The following is a 20,658-nucleotide window of genomic DNA, read 5'->3' as shown; positions in this document are numbered from 1 at the left end:
AGCTGCACAGCAGGAAACCCACATAGAATACAGGATGTGGGTTTAACACTTAGAGGAGGCAATATGAAAAAGAATAATCGGCCACTTTAAAGACTAAGGAAATTTAACAAAGAATATGAGTCCAATACATAATTTATGAAGTAATTTATAAAAATAGTAAATATTAAGAGTTGGGTTTTTTTTAATGAAGAAAGAAAGACTGAAAGAAAGAAAAAGAAAGAAAGAAAGAAGTACAGGAGGCTGTGCAGTCCGTTATGTGTGAGGGGGCGGACCACGAGAGGCGCGCACAGCACGACGCGCGTAAGAGCCGTCGGCGCGTCGGCAAATAACCTCATTGTGCATTCACACAGTTATTCTGCTTCTCTTCTCCTCCACCGTCCGTCGGAGCCGCTGAGAGCGTGAAGCCGCAGCTCGTGTTCCGCCATGGCTGCGCTGTCGGGGGGAGAGATGTGCGTCAAATACCTGATGTTCGCCTTCAACCTGGTGTTCTGGGTGAGTTTGAAGCGAGACAAGCGCGTTTTTCTCTTAAAAAGAACAGCCCGTGTGCGTGTGTGAGCTGGACGTGCACGCGCATCCGTGTGTGAGCAGGTCTACTACACTGTGAATGAGATGATCCGGGTGTCTCAGATGTACTATGGGATCGTGCCGAGCCCTCGCGGAAAAGCCCCGGGTTAATTATCCCAGTTTATTCGGCGGTGCGCCCTCGGGTGGTTTGTGGCTCCGGACGCCGGTGAACACAAAGTGTCCCAGTGCCCGTGGAGGCTGATGGAAGAATAATCCCCAGTGGCCAAGTGACCCAGTTCCACAGCAAAGACCACACTGTGGAGTTTGCGCGCACGGCAATTGAATAATTGCAGTGTGGGGGGAGGAGATACGCTGCTTTAGTGTGGTGGTGATACTGACTACTGATATAATAAGAATTAAGACTTCTGCTCCGTCACGTGACGTGAAGTGTTGCGCATGTCAGGGAGCCAGTCTGTGTATGTGCATGTGTGTGCGTGTGTGTGTATATGTATATGTTGTGTGTGAATGAATGCTGGGATCACATATTGGCTATTTGAGTCGCACTGAGCCTGCAGGGTGTGTCCTGGCTGCTGTGTGCGTTTGTTTGTGTGTGGTTTCAGATGGATGTTTTTTCCTTTTAGGGACGTTTGTAATTTGTGCAGCTATACATAGAACCGAGCAGAGGCATTCATCGCAGGGCAGACAGGGGTTTCCCACCGCTTCAATGTGTGTGTGTGTGTGTGTGTGTGTGTGAGAAAGAAATGACGAGAAAGCACAATCGATCTGGGATATTCAATACTTTGCAAGGCCCAAATAACCCCCCTATTCGCTTAAACAGCACCAAATTCACCTAAAGTCACCTAAACGTGCCTGATTTTTTTTTTAAATCAAGATGCATGGATTATTCCCTGCAAATGTAAAAAAACAAACTATCTTTTAATGTTAAAGAAAGTGATAAAAGAAAGTCCTGGATCCAGCCACTGATCCAGATCTGCACCAGAAGTTTTGTGGAAATCGATCCATAGTTTTTGTATAATCTTGCTTATAAACAAGCCAACCATGCAACAAACAGACTGCAGGGGTGAGGTATATGCAAAAATACACAGAAAGTGAAGTGTTTCAACAATGAAACACTTCAAGAAAGAAATAAGGTGACTGTACATTTGAACTCCCTTTAAATCAACACTTTCTAGTTTATTTAGTTTTAACACAGCCTCTTACAATCTCTTAGATTCTTTCCTTTTTTAGGTTTATTAAGCATGAAGTGAAGACACTCTTGTCATATCCAATACATGCAGCCACAAATCACAAATCACACAGCACACACACCTCGGATTTCCGCTCAATGTGGACATGACACAAGAGCATGTGTTCAACATGTTCAGTGTTTGGTCAGTTGATCAAACTTGCACACAAAACTACTAATAACGGCTTTTGGGAGTATATACACAATATACAGTAAATACTATATTCCCATGTCTATAGGAATGGGAAGTAGCCATATTTAAGAGCAGCCGATTACACAGTTCAGACAGCAGAGCAGTAAATATGCTGCCGAGCAGGTATTTTACTAAATGTTTTAAGTGAACGTGTCTGAACGTGCAGAGACCTCCATGCTGCTCCCTCCCACATCCCAAAAAACTCTGCGTGCCCACAGGATTTGCACACATGCACCAGTTATAGACGCACAAAGTATACATATAAAATGAAACAAAGGACAGGCAGCAACACCAGGTAGGAATTGATACCACGTACACAAGTAAGGACAGTTTCTCATGTAACACCACCACTCCTGCTCCTCCTGCTCCTCCCGTGTGATCAGGTGATCATGTAAAGGTGTGGTAGTGAAAGCATGTTCCCTTTCCACTAGCTGACACCATTCCGTTTTTACTTCCTCATTGGAAGGTGTTATCCAAAGGAACTCTTGTCGGTACAGTGTGTGTGTGTGTTTGTGCGTATTTCTGCGTGTGTCGACGGAATCAACATGGCTGTCGGTGGGGGAATCAAGTGTGTGAAACATCTCATGTTTGTCTTCAACCTTATCTTCTGGGTACGTGTGTTTTTTATTGTCTCCTACTCTGCTGTGGAGTGTTGTGTGCTTGTAACTCTATCTTTGTGAGGACCTGCTTAAGTTACAGAGTTACAGACTGAAGCCATTTTGAGGAAGTGAGGACATAGTTAGGTTAAGGTTCAGGTTAGGGCAAGGGGCTACGGGGGGGGGGGGGGGGGGGGGGGAGACAGAGAGAGACGGAGAGAGTGAGGGGGGGAGTGTGAGAGTGTGTGAGAGAGAGAGAGAGAGAGAGAGAGAGAGGGAGAGAGAGAGAGAGAGAGAGAGAGGTGGACAAGTTTCCTCAGCAGTGGTGTTATAGATTTACACATTTCCGATTGCTCTGATCTGCCTTTTTGCTCAAACAATGGAACATAAATCATACAACAGGAATGAAAGAGGGTGACAAATTGTTATACAATAGAATACAAAAAGAGCACCCACACCCTTTGCATAAAAAAAGTTTTGTTTCACAAGGATTCTCTGGGCTGACCTGTCTGTGCTTACAAGGCTTTTAAGTAAGTGCCTGTCTATGCACGTTACACAGTGAGGCTCCATACACCGACACTCGTGGTGCAAAGTGCAACTCCGAACAGAGAAGTATGACAGGATATAAGAAGATGCACTCAAAATATCATGACGTCTCACACAAGCGCATTTACACAAAAAACAAACAGGCAAAAGCCACAACACAACTGCAAGAGCTACACAAAGGAGACACACAGCCACAACAGAAGTGAGCAAAATCGGATTTGGACCATTGAACATGTGACATTGTGCAGAATGCATTGAGGGATGTAACTGCAGACCTGTATGTGAGAGTATGCTCTTGTCTCCAGCTTGCAGGCACCGCTGTCTTTGCTATAGGCCTTTGGCTGAGATTTGACCCAAAGACCAAAGGCCTGTTTGAGGGACCAGACTCTCCATATGTGTTCTACACGGGTAAGACACTCTCAGTCTTAAAAGAAAGATTATGTGTACTCTGCAATACATAAACTATATATATATATATATAATTAAATATTATGTGTGCAGGTGTCTACATCCTGATAGCAGCTGGAGCACTAATGATGCTGGTGGGCTTTCTGGGATGTTGCGGGGCCATCCAGGAGTCCCCTCTTATGCTGGGACTGGTTCGTACCACTTTTTGTGTTTTCATCTGCATTTCTTTGACTGTTGCAATTTTAATGAAATGAGGAGTGGGGCATGACTCAAGAACTTTTACAATTTTGGAGTGGATCCCAATAAACCGGCGGATCCACTTTTTTAAAGACATTGTGAGATAGGGCGTTGACCTTGCCAGAGGTATGCGCTCTCCATTTACCCTTCTAGTTCTTCAAGGCCTCTCCCTTCTTGTTCTATTCACTTCTATTTACTCACAGTAATTTCTAATATAGAAACTAAAAGCAAGGATTTTCTTCCTCCAAGTGTTTTTCTAGTGCTCTCAATCAGCAGCACTCACACTTGACTTAACATGTGAGGATTGTAGACTGACCTTGAGTGCAGTAAGAAATATAAGAGTCTGCCTTCGTCGTTGTTTACTGAACAGTATCAAGGCCAGAGAAGAGTCTCTGTACTTGTCCAATCCTTCCCTGTCTCCCTCCCTCCATGTCTGGCCCTAATCTTCTTGGACTAAATCTCTCAGGAGGTGGAGCCTATGCAAATTAGTTTCAGCTACACTCAGATGACCTTACGTGTTCATACATGCACACAAAGCACATGCGCACAAGCCTGCATGGGGGCAAAACATTCACGCAGTTTTGTGTTTCCTTTGCACAGTTCTTTGGCTTCCTGCTCATCATATTTGCCATAGAGGTGGCAGCTGGAATCTGGGGATTTTCCAATCAAAGCAAGGTAACGTAAAACCTTATAAGTACGTTCAACTGATTTAATTTGTGTAAGCACTTTTTAACCAAGTTAAATGGAGTTTACGTAGCAAACTAATGGCCGACAGCAACAAAGTGAGTGAAATACTGCTGCTGAGTTTAACATGAAAATGCTGCATGAAGAAATGTTGTCTGCTTGAGTGATCCATGTTAATAAATCCTCCTTGCTGCTGTGCTGCAGGTGGTGAACGACATCACAGCGTTTTACATGCAGACCTACAACAACTACAAGACGACGGGAGATGAGCGCCTCAAAGAGACACTGCGATTGATTCAAACAGGGGTCAGTCTTCTCCACTCATTGGACATGACTCAGATCTTATCGAAGGAATTTGGAACAAATTGCATTTTCAAGTGCGTGCAATGTTTTCCCGTGGGAACTTTGCAAGAAGTTTCGGTCCACAGTAAAAAGGATCCATAATGTTTTTGATGACTAGAAAATGTGAATTCAGCAAATTAACTTAAAAAAAAATCAGCATGTTGGTATATAAGAGTATATAATGTAGAGAGTTGTATAAGGAGATCGATACCACTCATGTCTTTGCGTTAACAGTGGCGCTAAAGCTGGGAGGTGCTTAGTGTTGCTTAGCTTACACACTTGAAGCAGATGGAGACACCTCATTTCCAAAGGTCACACACTTACCAATACATTTCATGTTGTCTGCTGATTGTTTGGTTGACTTGTTCACTTTGTAAAAATCAGTCGTCGTTTAGGGCGAGTTGTGCTGTAACTATGTATTGATGAACAGTAGCTCATATATACATCCAGGACATCTGTGCGGCATTTCCACTGGTTGCCTAGCAACCTCACTGTGACTACAAGACTGAAAATTATGGCTTATCCGAATTCACTCATTATATATATTCCCCTCATGCTGAATGCTGAAAAACAGCCAACGCACAAGAGGAGAGAGTAATGTATGAAGGCAGGTTGAGTTTATTTGTATAGCACATTACAACAAGAAGACAAGGGCTTTACCTCAAATACAAAAGGCATAATTACAAATTGTAAAAGCAACATAAGACAATACAAATAAGAACCACTGAAATATGACCAAAAACAAATGACATTGAGAATTAAATTAATAAAATATAAATAAAAAATAGTAAATTAAGAGGGAAAGGAGTTGAAGCGGACCTGCAGTGGCTTCGGAGCTGCTTCTCCATTTTTGGTTTTCAAAAGTAAGAAGTCGTTTTTTGAAAACAAAATTGTGCCATGTCTGAATAAAAAGCCTAAATAGCCTTGATTGAAAAAGACTTTTGACAATGATGCTGATAAGGTGTGTGTGACAATAGTGCAGAGAAAATGACCCAAGTACTGAAAGTGAATAGAGAGGAGTGAGTAATTTCAGGCATAACCTCAAATTGGAATCAATTTGTTGAACGATCCCTTTAATAGGAGCACATTTGTAAGACATATGTTTTCTTTCTTCAAGTCTCCTTGTTCACTAACATCATGATTTTGTGTGTGAACAGCTGAACTGCTGCGGTCCAACTGGTACTGCAGCAGACACTGCCAAAGACACCTGTCCCAGAGGGGAGCCGCTTGAGGAGCTCATTACTAAGGTACAACCATCCTGAGAATGTGTGTATAGATTGAATGCCAACACAGCTAGAGTCGACGAATATTTTTGTCGAGATGGGAGACAAGTCATTACAGATCTCGGACACACCTAAGCTCCGTGAGCGCTGATACTGTGCGTCAAAATCATAACGATGGTCTGACAGGTGTCATCATTTCATCAAGTCTTCCCTTTGCAGACTAATTTCCTCAGCCTTTTTTGCAGTGTTACTATGGCAACACTGGTGTACTGAAGCCTGTGCGCTCCCAGGCTGTCTGTTACATGCGCCATACCCTAAGCCACGTTCAGCATAGCTATATAGGGACATTCCGCTGCATTGAATCCTGCCCGTGTGTTGCAGAGCTGTCCTGACGCCATCGATGACGTTTTCGATTCCAAACTACACATCATAGGAGGAGTGGGCGTCACCATTGGGGTTATTATGGTGAGTGTGTGATTTTGTTTCACTGGAGTTCACCAAATTTCAATGTCTGCTGACCTGGAGGATGAACACGGTGCAGACCCAAGTAATATGTCCTCCCTCTCTCCTGCAGATGTTTGGAATGATCTTTAGCATGCTCCTGTGCTGCGCCATCAGGAAATCCCGGGAGGTGGTGTGAAAACCCACCACGCACACCACATGTCGTTGTTAATGTTGCATGATGTCATTCCTAGGGTCCCAGACTCTCCACTTCCAATCGACACACTGCTTGTTCAAAGGGGATAACATAAGTATAGACTGGGTGCTGATATTTCTGTTGTTTATGAGATTATTGGTCAGTTCTTGCTGTACTCTCAACACGCTGTACACTCCTGACTTTCCTGGACTAGACAAGTGCGATGTGGTTTTTAGGCCCAACTATCATCTGTGCTTAAGTAGCAAAGTAGTAAAGAAATGTGTTATCTATGGTCATTTGATTGAAATTAGTGTTTTGTGAACCGCTAATTATCGAAACAAAGAATTATATTATTATCTACTGATCACATTTCTATTGCTACCACTCGAGGTCACTCACAAGAAGAGTCATATTGGTCCAGGGCCACAGAAAAAAGGCCACCAGCACCACTTTAGCACCAAACAGAAGCAGCCAACGAAATTCTAAGATTGCTGTTTTTAACACTGACGTCAAACCATGGTGATGAGTAGCCAGTTCAATGCTGAGCTGTGAACTGCTGTGGCTGGTTTTTTTTCCCTCTCCATTTTTTAGGTACTTGTGTAGCATCTCAGTTTCTTTGGTGTGAGGAAATTTTGTTCATTCCTTTCCTTACTTCCCCCATCTCCTCATTCGCACTTGTTTAAAACAGCCTTCATTATTTTTGGTCACATTTTGTAAATGTTGCTTTTGTTTTTTATCTGCAAAACATTTTTAATCTTCGATGTTTAAATGGTATGTGTGGTTTGATTGTGTATTTTATAAGGTCCATTTCATTTTACAGAGACTTGCTTGATTTATACCATATGCACTATGTTTCACAGAGACAAAAATGATTGAGAACCAAATAAACAAAATGTACTAAGTCAAGACTGAGGGTTTTATATTATTCAATTCATTCAATTTAAATAATCTAATTTATCTGTTAGGAGCTTTATTTGTATAAAAGCATTATTGTGTATCATCCACAAATAACACAATTACATACAACATGCAGCATACCACATTCATATCACATTTAAAGAGCAATCAGTGGTACGCACAGCTTATAACTGTAATAGTAATGATTAAAGATTTAACAGTGTGAAAGAGTTCGATGGATGTCGGCGCAAAGCTTGACATGGCTCTTAGTCCTGAGTGTGAGTGATCTGTATCTCCGACCAGAGGGTGAGTGTATTATAAACTGTATTGTGTGTGTCGTGTCAGAGGCTATTTGTATTGTAAATGCTGATTAACGCTTCCGGCTCCAGTCCGATTCTTTTGCTGCTCATTCTCATGATTTTGTTTTGTGGGCTGCGATGAATGTTAACGAGACTTATGACAGCTTCACTAAAACGCAATGGGGACTAATTGGAGGATTTGATGTTTGCAATATATCTGTAATCCATCGTGGCAAACAATCAGTGCAGCCAAATAACCAAAAAAAGGTTATCAGGCCTATTCTCTGAAGGGCACTAAGATTGACTAAAGGCAAAGTTTTCAATAATACGTTGACTCTGCTTGGCGTGTTACATTAGGTTGTTTATATCATGGTCCCGCAGGGGTTCGCAGGGTGTGGGTACCGTGACAAAGCTGAAAACACTCTGTTGTTTTCCATTGCGCAAACGGAAAACTCCCCCAGGTTTCCACCACTTTGGTATTCCAAGACCAAAACAGAAAGACAGCCAAAAACTGCCTTTGTTCAACTTGACCTCATCACAATTAATTTCTGGAGAATTTGTGATCAAAATTTGTTGCACACAGAGATTACAGCAAACAGTGTTCTTTTGTGTCTGGCTATGATTAGAGTTAATGTTTCATGACTCACCATTTCCCCCCAAAAGAGGTCAGAGCAGCATTCATCTGATAACAGCATGAGGAAGTTCGTTTTGATTTGGTTGTTGACAGCCTTGTGTTGCTGTTCAGATGCCCCACCCCCATTATGGAGATAACACTGATTATAAAAAGGGGTGTGCGTTAATAAGTGAGGCGACGTGTCCTTGTTGTTGAGCGTGTGGGACTTTTACACAGCAGAATGTTTACTGGCAAACGGAAGAGGGCAGGAAAACTGAGATAAGGAGGGAAAAAAAGAGAACATAATGGGAAGCAACAGAGAGATGAGCCAACATCAACACTTAGAAAACATTTTAACTTAAAATTAACAAAATGTATTTGATAACTGGACACCGAGTACTTTACAGGGAATAACACTTTATCATTTTCATTTTACTATTATTGCCAAACGTGGCCTTGTTTCAAGGCAGAGTGCTACAGGACCATGTTTAAATTTTATTGGCCTATAAATTGCACAACACAACTGTAGTGCCATAATTGAAAATAACTTTCTCTGTAGTAATGGATTACAGATATATTGCAGTGGGACAAGCAAAAAATAATGTGGCTATAACATTTATTTAAACTGTAGCAGCCAAGTGCAAATAATATCTTCTGAATGATACCTGAGTGCCAAGAAAAAATATGTTTATAGTTTTTAACATGGGACACAATACAATCTCAATCTTCAGCCTCATCCTCTGAGCCCTCCGAGGAAACGTCTGCGGGTCTGCGTGACTGTGCGTGTAAGGCAGAGTGTGTGTGCAGCACCATGTCCACCCGGAGGAGACTCCTGACACACTGCAGTACGGCCAGAAGCAGCTGGTATTTGCAAGAGACAGATTCAAGACCCAAGTCCAACATAAAAGCTTTGGATAAAACGTCAGTCTTTCTACAACAATGCATGCTCAGTTTACAATCCGCTACAGGAAATTCACTAGTACAACAAGCCTGTACGAGACTTGTGCTGGATTTTTGTTTATAAAGGACGCTGAACGTGTGGGAATCTTTTGGAAGAAAACTGAGGATCCTGGTTTGAATCTGCAGGAAGTGTCGCGCACTGTGGGAGTAAATCTGTTGTGGTACACTCAGGAGAGCATTTGCCAAGAGCTGGGAAACAGCAGGGGTACTCATCTTTGTACCATTAGAAACACAGCGACAGCGGGGATGTTGTAAGAGGGCATGATTTAAGAGAAACTCGAATGTTCCACCAGCAGATATAACACAGCCTGGCTCCAACACACACTGCTGAGAGAGAATTGCATTTGAGGATGTGTGGGTGGTTCTATCAGAGTGATCAGATGCATGTGAAGATGTGCTATTGTGAAACTGGTAGGTCCTGTTTGATGCTGTAGTTGAAGTCCTTCCCATGGGCTGGAAAGTTACAAGTAGCATGCGGATGGCATCTTGAAACGCACATGCACACTGGTCTGTCTGCCCTTCCCCCGCGCCACAAATGACCAGACTACAGGGTTTGACTGTGACCCTCTTCTCTAAATCATGGAAAGCCACGTGAACATATCTGTGGAAGAGAAAAAGAGATTCATTTTAATTTCCCTCATGGAAACCAGATGAAGAAATCACTGAAATTCAAAGCCTAGTGATGTGTATTTCCTTTAATACTGTATATATATATATATATATATATCTCTGGGACAACAGGTATATGTATGCGAGAAAGAAGTGACATGTTATCATACCTGTGTACTCCCAGTAGTATTGGCCGGCAAAAGGTCAGAGTAGAAACATTCTGTGATTCAATCGTCCAGCAGTCTGACACTGGTGTGGTTACACTTAGTTTGGCAAAGAGGGCCAGCTCATCTTTGCTGATGCACTCCACAACACACATCCGCGCCTGTGCAGCTAAAGCCAGAACAGCCGCAGACTGTTTCACTGCAGAGAGAAGCACAGAGACACCCAAACGCTGCAGGTTTGCAATGACGCACTGTAGTGACCTTTCTGACCAGGCACTAAACTCCACTAAACTTTTCTCCTCAGCCACTTGGCCTCCACATCCCACCTTAAGCACATCTCCAGCACTGAGTATTCTTGGCTGCAGGTACCCACTGAAAACTACAGCTTTAACTGGCTGGTCTTCAGTCCGAGGGCAGGTCACAGCAAAGTCCCTGTGAATGACCTGCCCCTCAATCAAACGTGAGCAGCTTATAGGGAAGCCTGACACAGGCGTATGCAGTGCAGGGAAGTTGTCATTTACAAAGTGAAGTGCTGATGAAGGTAGGTCATTTATAAAGGTCCAGTTCCTGAGAACTTCACAGGTGAGGTTGCTTATGAAGTCACAGTGGGTGTGACCGAGACGAGTGTGAAAGAATGATGCCAGCAGCTTTTGAACGCAGTGAGTGTCTGAGTGAGCAGCTGGTGGATGTGATTTTGCAGTGAAATCCTCCCACGAAACACAGAATCCATACGGGGCCACTCCTACAGCGATGAGATCCTCCAAATCCTCCAATGCAAATGCGAGCAGTTCATCAGCAAAGCGCCTGGCAGTGGCAGCTTCTGCTGCCTCCCTAGAGCTATAAGTGTGAGACACGTTAGGCTCCTTGCAAGCTTTTGTATGAATCATTCGCAGTAATGATGCCAGCAGCAGAATAAAGGTCTTGGATCCATCTCCTGTTGAACTGCTATGCTTCCAGACACACTCCACCACCATCCTAAAATGAAGAACACACAAATATAATGTAAATACAAATTACACTTGATATATAGTATTGTAAAAGGAAAAAAGTAAAGGTCTGTATGTTACCTAGCGAGTGGATATTCAAGTCGCAGTGCTTTGAGGATGCGTGTCCCACTGCGGCTCAACATGGCCTGTCCTGTGTCTCGGGTGAACAGCACCTGTCCTCCCTCTGGACCAAAGCTGCGGAGGACAGTTGCCTCCAGTGCACCAACTGTCTGCAGGACATGTTTGAGGTGAAGACGATCCACTGGTAGCATCTCCACAACCTGGAAAACACACAGGATCAGTGGCAAGGATTTAAACTGTTCACTACAAAAAAGTTTATTTAATAAACCCTAACAGGATTTATTAAATTTAAAAACAAAAGTCCTCTCAGAGAACCCCTATTTGGATTCAGCTTCATATAAATTGTGCAAATATAAGATTTTGACTCATCATGTGAAGGCTGAATTCGATTTTATCACCATTGATGCTCAACAGGTGTCTATTTAGGAAAATCGCTTACATTTAAGAACCATGTCTTCAGTTTTAGATTCAAACAACTACAGTGAACACAACGAGGATCAACTTCTCATTTATACAGTAATATCTGTTCACATATTATATCATCTGAACAGTACCTAGACAATTATATATCATCTTTATCATACTGTAATATTGCATTCAGTAGAGCATACATGTGGTAGATAATGTACTGCATGTACTGCATTACATGTCCTGTCCGTGTACTTATACTGTTACACATCAGTGAAGTTTACGTGACACGAAAGGTTAGCAAACTCGCTACTGAAAACACTAGTATCGTTAGCATCTGCTAGCTAGGTAACCAGGCTAAACCAACCTACCTGCCGCGGTTACGGGGAGTTTAATTTATTACAAACATTTACTATATAGACATGACTTAAACGCATCGTCAGATAAACTGTAAAAGTATTTTTAATGTAAAACACGATTTAAATCTTACGGAACTCACCATTAGTCCAACAGGAGGACGCTTTCTTCCTCTGTATCCTGGAGACCAGTCTTCTTCTGGGGTTTGTTGTGATGTAACGGATTATACTGCCACCCAGCGTGCGGAGTTATGAGTTGTTTTTCTATCTCTAAATACCAACCACATATTTAGACTGTATATGTGGTTATATAGGTGACTGTTCTTTTTCTCTTCACATATTTTATAATATTATATATCACATGTGAAAGTATTACTTGATGACTATTAATAAATATATAGGTAATAATGATAACGTGTGTGACTGTATGAGACATTCTGGATGTTTACACAAACACTTTGTGGACCTCACATTGTTCTCATGATATCAAATAAACTGTAACAAAGCGATCATGTGTGTGATGGCTGCTTTTTCTCTTTAACTGTCCTGTTGTGATGCTGAGTGTGCACATTGTTCACGTGTGTTTCCTTTGCATGAGGCAACAGCCCACATGTTACGATTTACACTGTAAATGTGTGTGTATTGATCCCAGCACGTATGAAGAGAATCTATTACTCATTGTGCATTTTTTGTTTGTTATGATCTGTTATGTCAAACCAATTATCTTTGTTAACCACAGTAAATAATATATCTAACATGAAAGCTTAATGTCACAACTACTACTAAAGTAGAAGAGGTAGGGTTTAAAAATAACAACTCTGCGTGAATACTCATGACACAAATCAGTTGAACTACAAATAATTGAAGGGCTCTAAATTCTAAATGTTAAAAGATTTCCTCATTTTAATTTGCACAATAAATTGGGCCATTTTTTTCCCTGAGTTTATCTTAACCGCAGGGAGAATTTCTGAAGAACTATTAGTGTTTGAACCACATCTTCTAATAATTCACACATAGTTCTGACCACTGATAATAATACGACAGGACATTAGATGATGATACAGAGATGCATATATTTGTCTGTTAGTTACCAGGATTATTCAAAACCTGCTAAGCTAATTACATTTCGGAGTTGATCAATGATTTCCTTTCCACTTTCTTTAACACGAAGTGATAGGGCATTAGATTTGCGCTCTCTAAGCACCCTTCTTGTTATTAAATGTGAATTCTATTAATACAAAAAGCTCAATTTACTACAGGCATAAAACTGCTTAGGCCTAAAAGTGGATTATCTATACTGTCAGCTAAATACTTCATTACAGCTTTAAATCAACTGGCCTCCTCGCTGCACCTCTTAAAGGAGTGACACTCACAACTGAAACTTTGTTATATTTCTTTATGTGACTGACAGAGGTTATGTCGAGCTCCCTGTTTCCCTGCCCATCCTCCCACCGTCTCTCGTCCTCTCTTTCTGTTCGGCGTCTCTGTGCATCTCTGGTACCTCAAGGTGAATGGGGCGGGGCTAGAACTTGATCTCTGTGTTGCTGCAGAAACCACATCCTAAGTTTCTAAATCAGGCAACATCATCTATACATAGATGATATGAGACAGTTGTGCAGCCAGATGTACAGATGCCCTCACATACAGAGCCGTCCACGCTTAACGTAAATGTCCTCTAATGCTGAACTGTCAGTATGCTAATGAGACTTTAAAAAGCCATGTCACTACCCTAATGAATATGCATCGCTGGCCCGCTGACCTGTCCGGGTGGGACAGAGGTCACAAAAGGCGGGACATCAGAAATAAGGAACAGCGGCCCCATGAGACCTGAATGGACAGAAAAGTACACATTTTTCCTCTCTCCCTTACACACACACACACACACACACACACACACACACAAAAACATAGGGAAGCAACACAAGATGACCAAGCTACCGATCTCACCCTCAACTCCATCTTGTCCTACCCTCTCACTTTCTCTCTTTCTCTCTCGATGCAGCTTCACACACTGCACTGTTCGTGTTGATGTCTCAGAACTGGAGACACAAAAACAAAGGGGCTGACACTTGCCTCACTGCTCTCCTCCATCTCTCTGCTTTATACTTTTTTCCTCCTCCTCCTCTTCTTCCCTCTGTAAAGAAAAGGAATACCTGTGAGGCTGAACGCTGCTGCTGAGACCACTGAATACAGGTATGTCTCAAATTTGACTATTTTTTAATCAATCAAAACTTTGATTTCTTTCTCTTTTGAATGTGCTGACTGAGGTCTAACTGGGTGTAAACAATGTGCACAAAAGATTGCTAATAATAATAACAGTAATCAGGTCGATGCAGGTCATTCTATTGTTTACTGGATCTGCAAGAACACAATCAATATGAGTAACTTCTAACTCCAGGTTCAATTATTTTCTTTCAGTTTCACTGATAATTTACACGGTGCTCTGATGTTAAGCCACGAGTAAAACATTTTTTTTCTAAAAGTGTCTTAAAGTTGACATTTTGCAAATTCAGATGGTAAATTGTTTTTACTGTCAAATGTGTAAACTTGTTGGATTAGGTGTTAAGAGTTTTAGCTGCATTAACAACTGAAGTTAGGTCCATATGGTGCGACTGTCTTTCACTGTATAAATACAGTAATATTTATAAATCATTATTAAATAATTACTATATTAACAAGTTGGTAATTATGTAATGTTTGTTTTATATTGGCATAAAAAAAGTCTTAATCAAAATCATAAAACCACTTCAGAATCTGAAATATTCAGTATCAGACAAATAACATGAGAGACATGCAGTTATGTTCCCTTTGGATGTATCATTAATGTTTCTGTTTGCTCCTGTAATAGCCTCTGACTTTCCAGAAAAAAAAGTATCCTGAAGAAGCAGAAAAAAGTCGGAGATCACGTCTGCTGATTCAGCCCCACGTACTTACTCTGATTACTGCAGAGTAGAAAATAACATATCGCAAAATTATTTCAGAGTCCAGTCTTGGCTTCGATCCTTTGTTAATGTGCACAGAGCGTGACCTTGGTACATCATCACCTCTGGCTGCTCACAGAGGAACAGCAGAGGTCCACGCGTGACGCTTCTCCTCTGCGTCTCCCTCGCAGCCTCCTCCTCTCGAGTCCTGCCCTCTCCCCTTCATGTCAGCAGGTTTGGCAGAGACAGCAGTTTGCATATCCTGTGTTCAAGTTTGTGCCAGACCAGCAGAAACAGGAGAAGTCATTTGACTCCGATGTTCATACCCTGTCCATAAGCACATTATTGCTTCAAATACATCCATCGATGGCGTTTTGGAAAATCTGCTCTATTGTGTATTTGTGTATCGTTTAGGTGGTTCCCATTTGACTGTTGCACATATGGAGGCATATTATGCCTGTTTCGTTGAAGTATAATGTATGTTTCACATGTTGTGACTGAACCGTCTTCTCCAGTCTCTCCATTTCTCTGGCCAGTTAAATTCAGGATCTGCTGTCAATCATCAAACAATGACCGGGACCCGTCGAGCTGCCCCGGACACCCCGGCTACAATAACGAGTTTGACAAATGCAACGACAACCACAGGCCAAACACAATCCGGAGGCCACAATCCAAAGAAGTTCATGAGTGAACTACACAACATCCACAGTGAGTTGGGAAACCAAGATAAATGTTCACCTCCATGGATTACTATCAAAAATCTTGATATATATATTCGAGAAACATATCTGAACACCAGAGCCAGAGGATAATTGAGAAATAATCTAAAAGGGACAAAGAATTTATATTTCATGGACATTTGGGCAAATAACACAGCTGCAGCAGCTCATACAATATCAACAGAGATTTGAAGTTAAACTATTCTCTATGATAGCATATCATATTCTCTATTTTAGTTCAGATCGACATGTCCAACTTAAACTGGTTTGTCAAGCTATCTGCATTCATGTCAGAAAGTCAAACTTGCAAGTCATAAAAAATTGTATCTTGGATTTGAATATGTCGCTTGCTATCCGAGTCATACATCCCAAAATACACAGGAGACAGACAAATGAACCCCTTACAGTAATACAGTACAACACCACAACAAAATATGGCCTAAAAATTACCACAGATCTGAGTCAGCATCTCTCTGACAATAGCATTTATTACAGAAGTACTGGATTGGATTAACTTTGTCAGTGTGGATGATAATTTGTTCACATGTGATGTTTTAAGAAGGGATGAGTAGGGTTTAAGTGGTTAACAAAGATTCCATGTATTTTAAGTATGTGTAATCTGTATGCGTGTGTGTGTGTTATATGGCTTTTCAGTGCCATCTTGGGCTGTTGCCGCCCTTTGCATTGTGAGTTTGTGCGTGGTGTTGTCCTGTGCTGTGTGCGTCTGGAAGAAGTGCTTGAAAAAGAAGGACAAGGACAAAGAGAAGGACAAGAAGAAGGGAAAAGAGAAAAGCAAAGGAGGCTTTGACACTGAAATGGATGGAGGTTGCAGCGAGGTAGGACACACACACACACACACACACACACACACGCACACACACACGCGCGCACACGCACGCAGATGTATTGTCCTTCCAATGTATCACAGTTCTGACACTTGGGTCGACCCAGACTAGTAAAACTGTCCGTGTGTGTTACGACTAATGGATGTCTCGCACATCGCACAGTTCATGGTGTAGGTTGAGGACTGAGGTAACTTATTTTGAAACATCTTCAAGGATACAAGTTCTATTAAACTCACTGATGGTGTTAAACCTTGATGGTGTCAAACATAATCTTTGTTTGATTGCCTCTGACGTTGTAACGCTATATAACGTAGGAACACAGCACAAATAACTCCTTCACACATTGTTAGACGTGGTTTTCATTGATCACTTGTATCGCTGCATTTTTACCTGCATGTGATGTGTTTGTGTGTCTTTGTGTTTGTGCAGCAACCGAAAGATGAAGGCAACAAAGAAACAGAGTTGTCAGATAAAGAGCCCAAAGAAGAAGAGAAGCTGGGGAGACTACATTTCACACTAGACTACAACTTCACAGATAACACAGTAAGATGCACACCACCTGTAAATTCTTAAATGTCACATTTTAGTGTCCTCAGATCCTCATTTCTTCCCGTGCTCTTAAATTCTAGCTGGTAGTGGGCATCTTGCAGGCTGCTGAGCTTCCTGCCATGGATGTGGGAGGAAGCTCTGACCCATACGTTAAACTCTATCTGCTCCCGGACAAAAAGAAAAAGTTTGAAACTAAAGTTCACAGGAAGACGCTTGAACCGGACTTCAATGAGACTTTCACATTTAAGGTAAATCAGGAAAAATAAAAAAACGACTTATTTTTTCCAGAGCACGTTCCCTATCAGCAACTTGATGTGTGTTCTGTACTACAGGTACCGTACACTGAGCTGGGCGGGAAGTCACTGGTGATGACGGTGTACGACTTTGACCGTTTCTCAAAGCACGATGCCATAGGAGATGTGAAAATACCGATGAGCAGCGTGGACTTCAGCCAGTCTCTGCAGGAGTGGAGGGACCTGCAGAAGGCAGAGAAGGAGGAGGTGGGAGCCAAGTGTTAGAGGGGGAGGGGGGGGGGGGGGACAAAAATAAATCTTGCTTTTAGGTTCTCCAAAACTGTTAAGATATCCTTTTTTAAATTTGTTTCCTTTTATTTGATGCCGTGTTTTGTGTTAGGAGACAAGCTTATTGATGCTCAGTGTTCCTTTGGTGTAATTAAAATCTAATTCTCCTTTTGAAGTTACTTCAAAACCAGAAGACTGCAGCCTTGTGTGATATTTCAGCTTCTCCATTTAATAATGAAGCCCTGGCAGCATACTCACTTCTTTTATTCTTCCCCTTCCCTGTGCCAGAGCGAGCGGCTTGGAGACATATGTTTGTCCTTGAGGTTTGTGCCCACTGCGGGGAAGTTGACGATGGTGATTCTAGAGGCCAAAAACCTTAAGAAAATGGATGTGGGAGGATTATCAGGTGAGTCAAGCAAGTTACTTTTACTGAAGAGCTGGAGATCTTTCAGTATAGAATAAAAATAAAAATGCACTGTGTTGATCTATTTAAGTAACAAGACTTAAACCACTTTTTATAATCTGACTTAGTGCACACTACTAGATTTGTCCACTCTGGTTGAGCATTTAGGCCTTATAATCACCTTTTTAAGTGGTGTGTCCACTTTCAAGCACTTTCTATTTAGGGGAAACCACAAGGAGCTACTACAATAGATGTGGTGTTTCACTGATGGAGTCGCTGCATCAGTGCCAGGCATTTGGTTGCTCTGACACAAAACCTCTCTGTTCTCACTCTCAGACCCTTATGTGAAGATCCACTTAATGCAGAACGGGAAACGACTCAAGAAAAAGAAAACAACGATAAAGAAGAACACTTTGAACCCGTACTACAACGAGTCTTTCAGCTTTGAGGTGCCATGTGAACAGATAGAGGTAAACAGATTTATACACACAAACGTATGCACACAGATACAATCCAGCAGGAATGCACTTTTTGTTCATGTTATTGTCACCTACAGAAGGTGCAGATAGCAGTGACTGTGCTGGACTATGATAAGATCGGGAAGAACGACGCCATCGGGAAAGTGCTGCTGGGCGCTAACAGCACTGGGACCGAGCAATGCCATTGGTCAGACATGCTGGCTAACCCCCGGCGGCCAATAGCTCAGTGGCACGGCCTCAAGACAGATGACGAAATTAACCCACTAATATCCAACAAGAAATGAAACTGTGAACCCAGTGAGCTATGAAATCTTGCAGCATTTACCTCAGTTACTTCCAATTTATGTTTTTACATTTGCCTCAAGTCCCATTGAAAATATTTAAGCTACTTAACTGAGTAAATGTACCAGTAATACTCTGTTTTCGCCTAGATACCGTCCGAGACACTATTATGGACTTAAAGCCTTCAGTAACTGCCAACTGCTTCTGTCATAAAGACTTGTAATTAAAGATGTATCACCAGTTACAAATGCTATTAAATAAGCTGAGATTTTTTCACAACCTTTGTGATGTTTCTTTACGTTTTTTCCAGAGTTGTTCAAATGAATTTACAATGCACATAACACAGACCTGCAGAGGGAGACAATCAAAAGGGACAATGAAATTACAGATCCCCATGACTGCTATGTGCTATTATGTTAGTAATTTAAAATAATAGATATTAAAAATTCTAATGCGTTGTTTATTTCCCCTTTTCCATTTTTATCCCATCAGACCATCTTCCATTACAATTTGTGCTTATAAAAGCTGAGGCAGTTCACTGATGATGATGTTGGAGTACAGCCTAGAATGAGAGGAATGCTAACATAAGCGTTTTGGCATCATCATTTATTGACAGGTTTCTCTGCAGCATCACGACCAAAACGGCAAAAGGGGCCAGAATCACAACAAGAACACTTCTTCATCAAATAAAATATGCGAAGTAAAGCCTTGCAGTGTGAAGTTTATAGTAATGACTTGTATCGAGTCATTCCAAAGTTTATTGTGTGTCCTCCCTCATATTAGTCCACCCCTGCACACAGGACTGTATTATACTTAGCAGATTCTCTTTTATTGTATCATCACACTATGTCAGGTCAATTTTCTTTTACCAGGTTACATGCAGTGTTTCTCTGCTGCTGGTCTTTGTGCAATTCATTTACTCATGTAGAACATCCTCTACCTTGTTATCTCATATTATCTGTGACGTTTGCACCACGTGTTTGTCAAACAGCTGTTGTTCAGATGATGTGTGATGTTTGCTGTGACTGACATAAGCTGTTCTACATGCTCATGATCCTAGGCAACATTCTCTTACAAGATATTTTAGTAAAAGCACAGGTATAAATTATTAATGTATTTACTGGGGCTCTTGAAAAGAACCAATGACAGAACAGAGACTTTGTTAATGTTACCAGGAACACCTGGGACCTCCCTGCTGTGACAAGTCAAAATGTCTGCTGTGGAAGGGGACTATTTAATTGTTAAATAGAAGTGAGGAGCAGCACAGCACATCACATCTATGGAGAGTGTGAGGCACGTCTCTTTCTCACACGCACACACATAAATTATGCACAATTAAAAAACATGCACTTGAACTCTGAAAGGTTACTATTAAAAGTTCCCCTTACCAAACTTTTAAGTAAAAAGTATCACCCAAAGCCATTTTCCACACTATCTGAAAATCTCACATATGGTGTTATCAAAAAAATGAATTTATACACAATGAGACTGGACATGGTTAGTCCCCTGTTATTGTAACATTTTGTATAAGTTCACATATTGTCACTGTACCAGGCAGAAGATGTTGAGTCACTACACCCCCCAGCAGCTTTAAACAGATCAAGCTAGATTAGTTGTGGCCCTGAAAATTAAACATACTGCAACTTAAGAAAACTCATGCGAATAGTCCGAACACAAGCACATACAGAAAAGAGGAACGCACAACCACATGCAGTGCAAATACTCATAATGTGTCCTGTGTGCAGGGGTGGACTGATAGGGAGGAGGACACACAATAAACTTTAGAATGACTCGATACAAGTCATTTATATAAACTTCACACTGCAAGGCTTTACTTTGAATTTTTTCTTTGATGAAGAAGTGGAAGAAACTGTCATAAAGTGTGACTCTGAAATGAAGTATCACCTAAATCACATTAATATCTGAAAAACGACCTAAAACCAGTTCTAT

The 20,658-nt window shown here is 41.5% G+C and overlaps 3 protein-coding genes across 6 annotated transcripts; 2 read left to right on the top strand and 1 right to left on the bottom strand.

Moving 5' to 3' along the window:
- The first annotated feature begins 284 nt into the window (after window positions 1-284).
- cd9a (CD9 molecule a) lies at window positions 285-7,522 on the top strand. Of its 2 annotated transcripts, none has more exons than XM_034588324.1 (8): window positions 285-492; window positions 3,391-3,493; window positions 3,587-3,684; window positions 4,331-4,405; window positions 4,619-4,720; window positions 5,914-6,003; window positions 6,361-6,444; window positions 6,554-7,522. In XM_034588324.1, exons 1-8 carry the CDS (start codon window positions 424-426, stop codon window positions 6,617-6,619), a joined length of 687 nt encoding a protein of 228 aa, XP_034444215.1. In that variant the 5' UTR covers window positions 285-423; the 3' UTR covers window positions 6,620-7,522. The 2 variants fall into 2 exon arrangements, with proteins under 2 accessions (XP_034444215.1, XP_034444216.1); XM_034588325.1 differs by lacking the exon at window positions 285-492 and adding an exon at window positions 2,367-2,554.
- bbs10 (Bardet-Biedl syndrome 10) lies at window positions 7,346-12,266 on the bottom strand. Of its 3 annotated transcripts, none has more exons than XM_034588322.1 (5): window positions 12,133-12,266; window positions 11,226-11,425; window positions 10,165-11,133; window positions 9,833-9,986; window positions 7,346-9,712 (listed from the first exon to the last, which is right to left on the bottom strand). In XM_034588322.1, the coding sequence occupies exons 1-5, from the start codon at window positions 12,133-12,135 to the stop codon at window positions 9,146-9,148; spliced, it is 1,893 nt and encodes a 630-aa protein (XP_034444213.1). In that variant the 5' UTR covers window positions 12,136-12,266; the 3' UTR covers window positions 7,346-9,145. The 3 variants fall into 3 exon arrangements, with proteins under 3 accessions (XP_034444213.1, XP_034444214.1, XP_034444212.1); XM_034588323.1 differs by having other exon boundaries at window positions 7,346-9,709; XM_034588321.1 differs by having other exon boundaries at window positions 7,346-9,986.
- Window positions 12,267-13,668: 1,402 nt separating this feature from the next.
- syt1b (synaptotagmin Ib) lies at window positions 13,669-18,975 on the top strand. The gene is made up of 9 exons (XM_034589085.1): window positions 13,669-14,182; window positions 15,447-15,618; window positions 16,284-16,465; window positions 16,904-17,017; window positions 17,104-17,271; window positions 17,356-17,523; window positions 17,833-17,950; window positions 18,284-18,417; window positions 18,504-18,975. The coding sequence occupies exons 2-9, from the start codon at window positions 15,480-15,482 to the stop codon at window positions 18,708-18,710; spliced, it is 1,230 nt and encodes a 409-aa protein (XP_034444976.1). The 5' UTR covers window positions 13,669-14,182; window positions 15,447-15,479; the 3' UTR covers window positions 18,711-18,975.
- The last annotated feature ends 1,683 nt before the right edge of the window (window positions 18,976-20,658 follow it).

Source organism: Hippoglossus hippoglossus, chromosome 6, assembly GCF_009819705.1.
Source record: "Hippoglossus hippoglossus isolate fHipHip1 chromosome 6, fHipHip1.pri, whole genome shotgun sequence".
Lineage (NCBI taxonomy): Eukaryota > Metazoa > Chordata > Actinopteri > Pleuronectiformes > Pleuronectidae > Hippoglossus > Hippoglossus hippoglossus.
The sequence above is the reverse complement of the archived record's forward strand: the minus strand, read 5'-3'. Positions and strand labels throughout refer to the sequence as shown.